This window comes from Bactrocera tryoni, chromosome 4 (genome assembly GCF_016617805.1).
Source record: "Bactrocera tryoni isolate S06 chromosome 4, CSIRO_BtryS06_freeze2, whole genome shotgun sequence".
Classification (NCBI taxonomy): domain Eukaryota; kingdom Metazoa; phylum Arthropoda; class Insecta; order Diptera; family Tephritidae; genus Bactrocera; species Bactrocera tryoni.
In genome coordinates, this window is record NC_052502.1 from 2,328,651 (window position 1) to 2,343,601 (window position 14,951).

Here is a 14,951-nt window from a genome sequence, read left to right on the forward strand (position 1 = left end):
GTTTGGTGATATATGACCGCAAGCAGAACTTTGCTTATCTTCGATTTCGTTTTGTGACAATTACGAGGGACGGACCACTTCTGTGACGGAGTTCGCAACAAAAGCAAAAGAGAGTCGTTTGAGGTTCAAATAGTATCTTGGTCTCTTTCTGTCGTGGTTTTAATACTCTCGCAGCATTTTATTATTGTTTGGAACACCTAAAGCCACTAGATATACGTAAATATGCTATACATATGTACATATACATATATGTATAAGTGATCAGAATGACATCTCTGCAACTGATGGTTGAGTAAAAATTGAGATAGCGTGAAAACTTGCTATACGTGTTCCGAAAGCGCGATTGGTATTGTAGATAAAATTGCACATAGGGGTTCTATATATTATGAACCAAATATGTACCATTATGCTCGACCACTTTTAACCATTTTTCCGCTAGACATTATTCCATCAGTGTAAATCTTTTCTGGTTTCTCGGCAAAAAACTGCAACAAGTAATTTTCACAGGCTTCTCTTGAAGCCAACTTTACTCCATTAAGGGAGTTCTGTATTGACCGAAAGAAATGGTAGTCCGATTGTGCAAGGTCAGGGCTATATGGTGGATGCATCAAAACTTCCCAGTCAAGCTCTCATAGTTTTTGTCGAGCCATCAAAGATGTGTGAGGTCTAACGTTGTTCTGATGAAAAACGAAGCCCTTTCTGTTGATCAGTTCTGGCCGTTTTTTCCGATTGCTTGCTTCAATCTCATCAGTTGTTGACAGTAAAATGTAGAATAATTTCATCGAATTTTCAAAGATAGGTCGACCAGAGCGAAGTGTATCTTTCACATCCAAATTTCCAGAACGGAAGTGAGCGAACCATTGTTGTGCTACACGAACTGATACAGCATCGTCTCCGTAAACTTCACAAATTTCATTGGTGGCTTAGGTGGCCACCACTTTTTTATACACAAATTTCAAAATATAGCGAACACATTCCCACACATTTTTGAGCAGCTGTAAATTTTTTACAACTTCCCCGAATTTAATTTTTTTGGTTAAATGAAGCGTAAAATCTCACTTTTCCAACACTATATACTTTGGCACAATGTGATTGGTAGCACTGGAGATGTGCGACTGCAACGACAAAATACGAAAAGACTTTTTCGACTACCCGTTGAAATAAGTATTAAAGTATACTTAAGTACTACCAAAAGCTAAATTTCGTCAGAATTTCTTTGTTTGACATTTTATTGAAATTAATTATTCTTTAAAATAATGTAATGTGAATATGAAAGCTCACATCCCTAATATAATGACTTCTGATTATTTGGTCGGCATTTTCCTTATACGAGTATACCGCATAAATTTAATTAAGCCTTTTCGGTATTATCACATACAAGCATATCTCATTTGAGGTGTTATTATAAATATCTGGGACGCGGAGCAAAATTAAAGAATCTAAGTGAGTCTACCCTTTAATTAAAATACGAAAATTGATTTGACAAAGCCTGAAAGTATTTCCTCAGTTTTGATCCTTCAAATTTACGAATGCATAAAACCTTAGGTTACCTTGTTAAAATATCATACCTTAGGAGAGATATCTTCTTCTTCTTAATTGGCGTAAAAACCGCTTAAGCGATTATAGCCGAGTTAACAACAGCGCGCCAGTCGTTTCTTCTTTTCGCTACGTGGCGCCAATTGGATATTCCAAGCGAAGCCAGGTCCTTCTCCACTTGGTCCTTCCAACGGAGTGGAGGTCTTCCTCTTCCTCTGCTTCCAACGGCGGGTACTGCGTCGAATATTTTCAGAGCTGGAGTGTTTTCGTCCATCCGGACAACATGACCTAGCCAGCGTAGCCGCTGTCTTTTAATTCGCTGAACTATGTCGATGTCGTCGTATATCTCGTACAGCTCATCGTTCCATCGAATGCGGTATTCGCCACATAAATCTTTCGCAGAACTTTTCTCTCGAAAACTCGCAACGTCGACTCATCCGTTGTTGACATCGTCCAAGACTCTGCACCATTAGGAGAGATATACTACTTACATATGACTGAAGAGCTTTTGCTATTAGAATTTCTGTGCCTCTAAAAACAAGCCATTTCACCATATATGCCGTGTTTAGCAACGTACTAATTTTAGTTAAGTCCATTAAGATATAAACGACGAAATCGAGTTTCGAATGAATGGTCAAAATAGCTTAAACATAACCTCAGGCATAGTGATATTAAAGTTTCGATTTAAGATGACGTTATCGGTTGAGTTGGCTTATACTCATGAGTTACAACAGCTGTTGAGGCATTTGGTGTCTCTTCTCCATACGCGACGAGTCATTACCGAACAATTATGGAGTTTAATTACACGCACATACTAAGCCAAATGCGAAGCGTCTTCACTCATTGCGAAGAATAGTTGTTTCGTTCTATCAGAAATAACGGTGGAAAAGGTCATAAATGTCAAGCGATGTTATTTAATGCCGTTGTAGTAACACCCACCTTTGTGCCGGGTTGTTTTATTGTGTCTTCAGTAATGGACAACGTATGAGTTGCGTTTCGTGCACACAGGCAACCACTCTACAAACACGTAGCATTCGCGTCCGATGAGCACCAAACTTCAATTTGCACAAAAAGAAATAAATCTTGAAAGGTTCGTTGAGCCGCCTCGTTATTTGTGCATTGTTTCGCTATTTACGACAACACCTCAGCACATTGTTATCATGGAAGTTTCGAAGTGTGCACTCTAACCGCTCTGTTTGTCGTGTGTCACAATCTCGCTGGGTCCATTGATTCTCATTAACAAGCAAGCCACGCCAACCAAATTTCAGACTTGCGTGTTTTATGCGAAGGACCACCTCCTACACTCATTACAGTCGACCCCTCGTGTTTGCGTTAAATGAACGGGAGTATGGAAAATGTCCCAGAAGACTCTTATGCTCCGGAAATTTGTCAAATGTGAAAAGAAAAAATCCACACCAACAGTAATTAGAACTTTCGGCGCAAAGAAAGACCTGAGAAATGGCGCCCGTAACTGAGTTATTGTTTTTCCATTAGGGTTGCCAGATGTTTCACTTTGTAAGTCAAATATACCAAGAAATATCTTCGTTTAATCATTCAAATGGCACATTTCCTTTTTATTTTCCGCTATAAATTTTACATTTCACAGACAATTTTTAGTATGGTAAACTAACTTAACTCATACGACAACAAAAGACCTAGCGCGATTTCGCTCAAACGCTTGCTGGACAACGCTGCTCTATCGACGGCGTGAAGTCGAGCGACTCCGGGCCCGTAAATATCCATGGTCGTCAACCGACTGTCTTCGGTGGAAACTGCTGCAGTCGCTGTTACACTTATGGGACCGTCTATGTCGGTTTTCGTCGCAGACGTTTTCTTCTCCCTCTTCTTCATCGCTGAGAATATCCCTAGTGTTTTTATCTTTACGATCCTTTTCGTATTTATTATTTTTTTTGGATTTCGACACCTTTCGCGATGGCATGCGTGCATTAGCTGGCCTTGACTCTGTTCCCTTTTTTGATTTCGGTTCAGGGGGTACATCTCCACTGTCCATACTCTCTAAGCTTTCCGCACTATCGACTTCGTCATCCTCATCCATTTCGGAGCTCTCGTCCATAGCATCAACAGCGTCGCAAACTCGATAATAAAACTCATTGTGCTTCTGCACAAACCCGTACCGTACTCCACCATTCAATACCTCCTCGACGAGTTTCTTCACTTTATCTTCCGACTGCGAACTAACTTTTGCTACGTAGCGCACGATTTCGTCCAAGGTCACAGGCTCCTTAAACTCGGCAAGCGCCTCCAAAACTTCTTTTCCCTCTATAGCCTTCGGCATATTTAATTTAGATATGTACGTTGATTTTTTTTTTTAATTTTCCACGATAACTTATGTATATATGTGTATTACAAGAATTTTTTCTTTAAACTTTTTTTTTGTAATTTTCATATAAACTGGTGACAACAAATTTCATGCTATTTGATTATTCACTTTTTCACTAGTACCCAAGACTCAAGGTGGAAATTACTTGGCAACTCTCGTCTCAAGTGGATTTGGTGGAGTGGAGCTGAGCTTAAACAATAGTCAGTAATGGGACAAAGTTTACTCAGTTTGACAATGATTAGCTGCCCGACGCCTCCTTCTACTGCAGCCTCAACACAACACAACCGAATGGAAGCTGAAACTATACAGCGAAGCATTATCTATCGTCAAGGTCGATGTCCTAACGGAGTACTTACAACACACGAACACTTAATTCCTGCAGCTTGGAAGTGTACTTGCAGAGACCACCCCTAGTAAGATTTACAAGTAAAAAGCTTTTACGCCATTAATCTCGGAACTCGCCATAAAACAAAAGCAATTATTCGTGTCGTGTCCTCATCGAGAGCCGAGGATCTCATAAGGTGCCGCAGCTACATTTATTTCACTACTCAGTTACACACACTTGCACACTTATGGTCTTTTACTTGCGTTTGTAAGTGTTACGACGACTAATTTTTTATTTCGGATTCGTCGGCGCTATTAATTCTGTTGTTTTATTAGGTAGCGAAATAATTGGAGAAAAACGGTAGCAAAATGCATACCTTTTCCAGGGTATGCCGATTTTAATTGCTCCCTTTCGTACTCTTAACACATTGGCAGTCCTCGTAGACAGCGTGGACCTTTAATTGTATTGCCAATATGTGTTTCGGAAGATTTACTCATTACAGCAGACTTTGTACATATGTATATACATACATATGTACATATGTATTATATTATATAATTTATTCTATATGTGATATGTTGCCATTTTTGCGTACGCGTTCGATTCGTCAACCGTGTAAAATTAATTATGGAAAATGGTTAAATCTATGCGTCTTTGGGAAGCAGTGTTTTCAGTAATAAAAGCGCTGAATGGAGACAGGTCTAATAAATATATGAAGCACTGGGGTCACCTTCCATGCCCGAATTTTTTGAACAAATGCCTTTTACTATTTCATTAACTTTCATAAAACTCCACCCTTCACGTATTTAATATTTAAAAAGCAACATTTTCATAATTTTTAAATACACATCCATTATTTTGCTTGGCTCTTGTTTACCTCTTGCCAGCGGTGGCGAGTGAAATTATGTAATTTGCATTAATTTAATATTAGCCTTTGGGGTAAAAAATGTCCCCATTGAACTCTTGCGGGAGTGCGTATGAAACTTTCAACGCCGCTAACGTTGAAGGAGCTTAAAAGTCGACAACAACAACAACAACAGCGAACAACAAAAATTGAATGTGCTGCATAATTAGGCAGCAGCTACAACTCTTTCGCTTGACATATTAATTTGGCAACATTTTTGAACTTTCGCCCCAAGGGAAATCTTTTGAAAAGTAAACACGAAAAGCAGCTAAGAAAACATATCCAGATGAAAAGGAAAGTGAGTGAGAAAGTGAGTTGTTTGCAAGGAAGACCCTTTTTAAATATGCAGGCTCTTTCTCCTGCATTGTACCTCGCAATGCGCACCTGAAATGTTTTGATAATTATTTTTGTCGTTTCTGTTTCTGGTCTGTTCGACGCTTTGTTCGCGTTTCTGTGAAAAAATTGTTGAAATAATTAAAATTTGCATTTTTCTACATAAGTACATACATAGATTACACTCTTGTTGCTTTTCTGTTTGTTTTTGTTTGTGCTCTCAACACATGTGCGACGTGTCTACTTTTCATAAATAAACAACTGGACCAATTTAAAGAGCTCTTTGGGAATGCGTGAGCGATAAGCGCGACTTGAAAATGTTGCACATTCTGGAGTGTGACTAACGACCAATGGATAAAGGAATTATTCACCAATCATTAATTACGACAGGTGCAGACAAGGCCAGCAAATTCATAAGATTAAGGTTATGTTTAGGCGAGAGTGGATCTAGAGAAGGAAGATGCTGAACTCAATCGTTATGCTACTAATCCCACGGTCATCAGTATTTATCTAACTGCCTGAATAACGTTACGCCCACGTTATTTTGCTCATCTTCATGACTCACGCGAGAGAATAAAGATGAACGATTACAAATACATATGCAACAATTGAGGATTAACTATACCGATGCTATAACAACAATTCTTCAAGCAGCTCACGACTTGCGGTCTGTGACCAAGTATCCTCTGGGTAGCCAGGAAACATCCGATCGAAGGCGATCTAAAGTGAGAAGACGAAACATCCCCTCCACAGGGTTGTGCGCTGAGTTTGGGACCCGCTAAGTAAAAAACACTACCAATGAAGAAGCACAAACAGCCTCGGATAATAACAATTAAGTTAAGTTAAAACGAAATTTGATATAAAATTGTGAACGAATGAAAAAAAGTAGAAAACGGGCTCCTAAACAAGGCTTCTGCATCAATCTTAAGGGTTTTCATTTGAAGTCAAACCAATCTAAATTCATGATTATCCTAATAAATGGTTGAAATATCTCAAGAATGTATGAGTCCTTTATTTAATTTCCATTTTATTTAATAGACATCTTGTCTTAAAATGAAATCTACACACCGATAAAACTTCCTTGGCAGGAACCTGGCTGACTTTACTTAATTTTATATACCACGGAAATGAAATGCCATTTTATTAAGGCTCATGCAGACACTTAACGGCATCTTAATATTTGGCTTTCGGGCACATTCTTCCCAAAATGAATTTAATTAGTCAAAATTAACCATAAATAGTTCACAAACCTGACAATATCACCAAACATTAAGGTAATTGCCAACATTATGATTACTGAGCACACAAAACATAAGACCCACCTCCTTACAACTGGAAAACGTTTAGCAATTTCCCAGCGGCGCTGAATGTCTTTATCTCATAAAAGTTTAAAGTCACTCACTTACCACAGATCTCGACTATTATTGGAACCGCAAATGCACACCGAACCAATGGCAAACTAACATTTGAACGACAAACGCCTAGAGGCCATTAAATCTTCCACTAGAACTTCACTCACACACTCCCTGAATGTGGCGAACCAGCAATGCTCACTTGTTTCGGAACTTCAAACTGTGCGGCCGGTCACACAAAGCTTGCGGCTGAGACACATTCACATTCGTAAGTTCACTACGGGCAGGTTGAAAATCATGTAAGGCAGCGCGCTTCAGATGCGTCCGCGGTTTGGGGGAGGGCGGGGGACCTTCTGAGTCTTTGGGTAAACCTTTCGAGCAAACACTCACGCACACGAACGCTCACTTCATATGTACATAAGTACGTGTGTTCGAAGCTTCACGTGCTTGTGCCTTCGCCGTCAAGGGGTGCCGGAGGACCTGGATCAAATTGGCTGAAGCACGCATGAAAAGCCGCATTCATGTACGCTGATTTTTTGTTAAGAGTTGTTGGCGCAAGAAAATGCGGTTGCGATTGAGATTCTTTAATGTTTTCTTTATGGCCAAGGGTATGAGGAAATAATATTTTTAAGTGAATTTAATCCTGTAAGGTTATGTCAAAGGAGACCCTAATACACTTGTACCAATGGATATCTGTATGTAGTAATGCCTTTTGTGCTCGTCTGTAAATATCAGGTTGCGTGGAAGGTGAAAAGAATTTTTCCGCTCACTTTAACAAAACAAACACGTAGTTCGGATTGGAAAACGTTCAGCCACCTGCACCCCTTCCCTTCCGCAGTCACACACAAGCATATGTTGGCATATCCTCTGTTTATTAGCGTCGGATTTATACTATATTCAATATTCAGAGAATATATATTTCGGAAACTCGCTTTTCCAGGAGCAATCAATGTTAAGTGTCGCCAGGCATATAAAGCAGAACCCACCGCTATACCGGTGGTTTTTGCTGTTATCTGAACTCACACCCACCACTCACCGAGTGTTAGTGATGAATTCAACTTTCTCGCTATGGCGGCCACCTATAAGAGGCCTTCGAGCTTCATTATTTCTTAGCCTGAGATAGCGATTCAGTTCTTGGCCACCAGCTTTCTGGCATTTTGTCATTACTATGCCACTAAAAGCGTTTGTCATCGTACCGTCTACTGCAAACTTGTCTGACTCCTTCCCTAACGGAGTTAATTAAATGTCAGTCGCAAAAAGACGAGCGTTGTATGGCTTATAAATCACTGTCCAGTTTTCGTAGCCAAGCAATGACTAAACTAAAAATTTGCTGCGTCACGAACCCATCACGAATTCGCGTCACACCCAATCCTTTGCAAGTTCATAGTGCAAAGAAATCGTGAAAAATTAGGGAAAATAACAAAGTGAAGATTCTTTCATAATTTGTTTTCCAAAACAAAGAAACTACTACGAGATTTACCGTTAGTTTGCGAGGCATTCGTTAAAAATACTAAAACCGAAATTTACCGAAGATTGGAGCTTATATTGAAATTGCTTATTAACACTATTGATTTATCATTCCGCTTAATCAACACAGATCCATGCAAGTGAAAATACAGAGCACTAGCCGAGGTACTTAAACATTCACTCTTTCTAACTGGGAAGAAAATTACATTTTTTTCTGTTATTTTTATTCTGGAACCACATCCAAATCGACTTAATTAGAGTTTAATTATTCACTTCCTTTTGGATCAGTCATAGGTCTATCACACCTCAGAGAAATGATTGCAGTTTTGATGATCCTGACTTCCTTATATAGTAATACCATAAAATCTTATGGTATCTTACTAAGTTATCTCAACCACACTAAATGAAAACTTCCCATATCACTATCTCATTCGAAGCTTCTATATGCGGCATAGAACTTTCCTTATAATGCTACTTTGTAGAGTTTTTGAGTTCATTATTGACAAAAGATAGTCAGAAACAATAAACACAAAGGAAAACGAACACTCCACTCTTCACTACATTGTGCACAACAGGTGATGCAGAGTATACTAACGGATTAACAAGCTACAATTTATTATGCTTACTCCGTTCCGACCATCCGGTGTCTTCATCTAGCCTCCTAAGGCAAAAGTATAGATCTAATCCAACTTAGATAAATATTACCAATTCCTTATGAACGCAGGTCCTTAAATAGTAAAAACAAACTCCTTATTGTTCTCTTGGTCGATGTAAAAATTGCAATTAATAAGATACCCTCAATTACCATGTGTTCCTACTACTGCACAATCGGGAACTTGTTCCTCAAATACCGAACGGGTAGCCACCACTCGGGGCCACAGATAGATATTTACGATTATTTGCTTTGAAAGAGAACTAAGTAAATAGTATTAGGAGAAATGCGCTGGGATGGTGCGTGCATCAAAAGATTTCATGCATTCATATGCTGAAGGGTGAAGCGCTTGACGAGCACTGAAAGGCAATCGCAGATTAAATGCAGCGCACGAAATGCAGAGTACGAACTGCACCTACCACTCCGACATCCTTGTCTCTTTTTCATAAAAATGAATTAAATTCTCTATATTTGAAAGCATCTCTGTTGTAAGCCTTACCTTCCTACCTCTCAGTCACTCGCAGTTACCTATATATGCATATACACAAAGCAAAAGTCGGGGCAGGTCGGTTTATACTTGAAATGTTGAAGTAGTGCAACGCGACGCAATAAGGACTCTCGGTAGAAGTTTACATTTGTAAATTGATTTCCCCATCTTAAGCCGCTATAGAATTGGCATCTGCTTGCCATTGTGAGGGCTGAATTATCAAAGCGCTTGCACACAGACCCACAAACACAGAGCTCAGCAGCGTGCCACCAGTCTGCTGCTGGAAAAGGCAATAAAATACAGAATTGCAAACGGAAAAGTCAAGTAATTTGCAATTATTCAAAGCACCCAATCCCGACATTCTCAGTGCAGCGCGCTCCGTAAACGCCTCTCATTGGAACGACATTATAAATATGTACACACGAAGGGAGTTGGCGAACAGCTTGAGCAACTGAATTTTTAATACACTTTAATATTCGCAATTTCATATTTCTGCGCTTATTTTGACACTCTCCCACCGCTGTTTGCGAATTTTACAAGCTCGTAAAAGTAATAAAACCGACGCTCGTGACACTCATAAATGTTAATGTGACAAATAAACATATTCACACTGTTCGCTGTCTACCAGATGTCCCGGCATTCGATTGTCGTTAAATTCGTGTTCAGACACCGCCCGAGCCGCAGTCGAGGCGCCGTCATCTGCTTGTGGGGTTGCCGCCCCGTCTTAACACAGGTGAATATGCGCCAAATTCATTGTTTCGGTTTTTGTGATTTTTTTCTGCTGTGCCTACACACCACTTTGCACGTAGCAATATTTAAGGGCACAAGTTACAGCCATAAATGGGAGGCATTTGTATAATTTTGCAATTTTCATAAAATGTGATTCACACATTTCGGGATAATAAAATAATCATTTAAATAATTTATATACTTAGGCGTTTAAGGGCACATACTCACGTTCAACGCAATGCGTACCTTAAAGAGATGCAAGAACTCCTTTAAAATTGATTTTTGACTAAGCAAACTTTGTTTTCTCCTAGCCATATTTGACAATTTTATGTATTTAGGAGACATTTGATCGATTGAACGACATATTTATAAGCAAAAGCTAGAATAAGGGCTGAGCTCTTAAGCCACTCTCGCAATAATCAAAGAATTAAGGGCGATTGAAATATTTTATCTTTCTTCCTGCTTTTTATAGTATTCGAATATCTTTGTTGATACCTGATCCGATCCATACCTTATCTTAATAGATAGATAATAAAAATTGCTTATGTGTTGTGGTCCAAAATAAAGCAGAAATTTAGAATTTCAACAATTATGAAATAAAAAATTTACTTAAAAATTTTTGAGATACCTCGACAATTGTTAAAACATCAACTGTTAACCAACGCCTAAACTTAGCCCTACCTTACTCGTTAATAATATTATATGCTGTTCATCTAATTTGATTTTTGAAGGAGTTATTACAAGCTTTTTCTTTATGCATGCAGAACAAATTATAATGAAAATCGCCTTCAGTTATTTTTAATCATAATTGGGCTCCTCACCTTTATAAGTACGCCACCAGCTGCCGTAATTAGGACCGCGACGTTTTTCTGTAATTGTATTGATTGTGGGGACGCGCAAAATTCTCACTTCTGAGTACGCTGTCAAGTATATTTGTATCTACATAATTGGAGTTTTAAGAAAACTTCTCGAACAAACAAAGACCTCAGAGTACATACACACCTGTATATAACTACATCATTGTATATATGTATACCTATGTATATATAATATATAAGTGCCATTGTTCATTGTGAAGACGAAACTACAAGCAAGCGCCTTAAAGTGTACAACTATTCGCTCACAAGAGGCTACAACTATTAAGTTATTGGCTTGGGTTCAAGGGTTCGTGGGGTAGAGAATATTAATGCCCTACAATGGGTTACATGTAATATGCATGGCAGCTCATTAGACTAACTGCATGGCTTAAGGATATTTTGCAATGTTTCGGTTTCGGTCAGTGTACGAGTAAATAACTAAGCAAACATACCGAGCCCTTGTGCGGCAAGCTCTTAGCAAGCGCCAGAAGATGGAATAGAACGCTGGAGTTCAAAGGGTGAAGAAGAGTAATTGCGATTTGCTGGGATAGTTAATCTTGATCTGCTACAAAATTCTCTTAAAGAAATATTCAAGTAATTGCAGTAAATTTTTATATAGCCAACAGATGTGCTCCCTGCACTAGCCAATGTCACTAGACTCTGGAAGGAAATAACGGCAAAGTGCGAGTGGCAGCTACTCGTATAGCCGTAAATATTTATGTACATATATAAATCCGCTATTTCAAAATGTCAAATCGTTATTACCATATTTTGACACTAAATACCGTTATAATGGCCACTAATATACCTAATTTTTTATAAAAAATAAACCATCACCAGAAGCAACACAAAAACACAGAAGAAAAAATTAGAAACCGCGAAGAAAACGCCGACTCATCGTGCAATTAAGCCGACTATAATGGCGTGTGGCACATCCCGTAAGGTAAAACCTGTTGTAACAACAATAACTGCAATAACAAACACAATGGCACCAAATGAATTGTAAATTAAGTGCGGTGTCATGTTTCACGAATTTCACACCGACACGGCCAAACGACTAGCCGTTATCCTCTCACGCGCTAACGCACCCCCAAAATGGTAGGGTGTAAGTTTAGCCATTTAGTACTCCAATTTTCCTCATCAAAACACCCCAAAGCGAGCTTGTAAAAAGATTAGATTTTTTTGATAAAAACAAGCATGTTCTTTGATTAGCTCCCCTTGCGGCAAAAATTTAAACGCGAATTTGTGGCTTTGGCACCACATGTCAACCGTAATTAGTAATTGAAATCTGCTCCAAGACGCGCGCATTGCACTTGGCGGATGATTAATGGCTGTCGCTTGAGGCGCATTGGCCGAGCTGGGAAGCAGAGAGGCCGTATATTAAACGGACAAAACGGATTAAATGCTGCTTTGTGTCTTGTTGCTTGCCACTCGCGGCCGCCAGTTGGCAGTGACTTCACTAATCACCTCCCTGGAATCGTTTTTTCATTTCAGCATAAGTCGAAAGGATGATTAAGTGTGGCAATTTCTTTTAACAACATTGAAAGAGAAGCTATTATGACTGTAGGTGTAATTGGCCGTGTTTTGAGATTATGACATGAAAAGCGTTTTCATTCGAAAAAAATATCTTTACTAGAGGTCTAGAAGAAGTTGGGTTTATTTGTTTGGGTTCAACATTATTTAGCACAGATTTTGTTGTCTATGACAACTAAATAACTGGAACATATTGGCACTTGTTTCCGAGACCACAAGAGAATTAAAGTTTTGCAAATGTGGATTTCAATCAGGCCGATCAAATATTAGTTCATTTTAATTTCATTTTAATTAAAAATTTCACACCTGTATAAATATATGTATATGAATACATAATACTCCAGATGTAATTACGCATACCTGTAAACGATTTACAAGTCACAAACAGTGAAATAAAAGCATCTTCGGATACTAAGAGAAATATAACAAAACTTCTTTGAATATTTCAAGATTCACCAAGTCCAAAAATAGATAGGTGCACAAGTAGATCAATGCAAGTACCCACTAATTATCGCTATTAATGATTATTTAGCAACAACGCCATTGAAGCAACCCACAAGCGAGTGTGATTGTTTGCTCAAAGTGCATGAATGAGCAAATGGAAACGCTTAGTCCATCGCTAATGACTTTTTCACCGGCAAAACACCGAATCGATAGGTATATAATGACTTTTTGCGATATCAAAAAGGTCTGACAATTTTTGAGAGAAGATATGGACGAATACATACCGACTTTAGTATGTTGTCACTGCTATACAGATGGTCAAGTATTTTGAAAGGAGAACAAAATGAGTTTTAACCCTCTTGTTAAAAGTGAGCAAATATTTTCTTAACCCTCATCGAGACCCTCGGGTCTGGCCAGGCATATTTTGTTTTTAAATGTTATTTAAATATATTTAGAGTGTAGCAAACGACTTGCGCTTCCAGGTAGCTTCCTAGAATTTTATTGTCTATAGCATTCACAAAAAAATGCAAGGATATCGTATCGAAAAGGACGAAAAAAGGATATTATAATATTACACCTTAGTGCACCAATGGTTCTTGGCTAGACCCCATATATTTTGTATGAAAATATATGAACTTTGGTATGTTTCTATCACTTCGCACGGTTGATTTATCTGTTTTCATGTTCGTTACATGTCCAAATTGGTTTGTATGTTTATCTATGTCAAATACTTTAGCCGCTAGAGCGTTTTAAAGGTTAAGAAAAATGTAAAATTTCTCAAAATGTTACATTTTTTGTGAACGCTATTGCCACGCCAAGCGTGAACAAGGCAGTCAATTTGATTTCAACCAAATCGAGAGGTAAGAAATTTCAAAAATGTATCTACATAAGTATATTGTACATATGTATGTGTATGTGAACACCAATTGGCCTAGCCAAGCACCATTGGTCTCGACTAAGTGTATCAGACCGTTGGTCTCGACCAGGGTTAAATCCTGAAAATATTACGAGATAGATTCCAAGGTTAAAAAACACTGGCCTGGCTACTTATAATGGTCAAGACTCTTCGAGGCTACATCCATACTGCCTATTTTATATCTTATCATAGTCCTAACATAAAATTCAATTAAATAAAATTCTTTAACTTACAATTTTAATCAGATTTTCTCTTAAAAAGCGTTAGTGCACATACTCGGGAATTATCAACAAGCGAGCATTCGAACAAAGAGAGTACGAAAGGCAATTGTGCTCTTCGTTTGCCTTTTCTCGGAAGTTAAAAGCTTTTCTCAACATTTGCAAATATAAATACTGTTGGGTCCGTGTGTACACACATTTTTCTTTTCGGCTCACGTCAGAATAGCAACGACAATCCCAAAGTGGAGGAAAAGTTGCTCTCAGTAAAATGATGGTGACACTCCTACTTGCAAGCGCCAACAACAAACCAATGGAGTTGTTGTTGTCGATATTGCAGTAACGGACGCCGACTCTGCCGCCGCTGCAGTTTATGTGACAAACCAATTGTGTCCTTTACAAGCGGCAAACCGGGGTCATTGTCGTCCCAAATAAATTCCAACCAATAAAATCGAAGACTGTTCTAAAGCAAACGTGGCAGCAGTATTTTCACTGCTCTGCTGGACTTTTTTAATATTTTTCCTGGAACGCTGGAGAGCTCTTATATTCGCTTTCATCTTTAGTTGGCTGGTCGGCCATATACAAAGAACCGTATATTTTTTATGAGCGAATAAAAAGTTATATCAATAGTAAGAAGCATTTACTCGGTTATTTATTATATAACACAAACATCTTCACATATTGGCTTCAACATTTTTATACTCCCGTAATATGTAACTCAGAATATAATATGTACTTAGTTCACCTAACGGTTGTATGTTTAATTTACACTGAAAATGGTAGTGAAGTTTTGCAGACACCTCCAAATAAGTCCGCCAAAAACACTGTTGCAACAGAGCGAATGTATGCAACGTCACAGC

General features: G+C 38.5%; 2 protein-coding genes across 2 annotated transcripts in view; both read right to left on the minus strand.

The window, feature by feature from the left end:
• LOC120773959 (protein disconnected) overlaps window positions 1–14,951 on the minus strand; it is a 92,397-nt gene that overhangs the window by 68,539 nt on the left and 8,907 nt on the right. The window lies entirely within an intron of this gene.
• Window positions 3,078–3,917, minus strand: LOC120773961. Its single transcript, XM_040103196.1, has one exon. It carries the CDS (start codon window positions 3,830–3,832, stop codon window positions 3,233–3,235), a length of 600 nt encoding a protein of 199 aa, XP_039959130.1. The 5' UTR covers window positions 3,833–3,917; the 3' UTR covers window positions 3,078–3,232.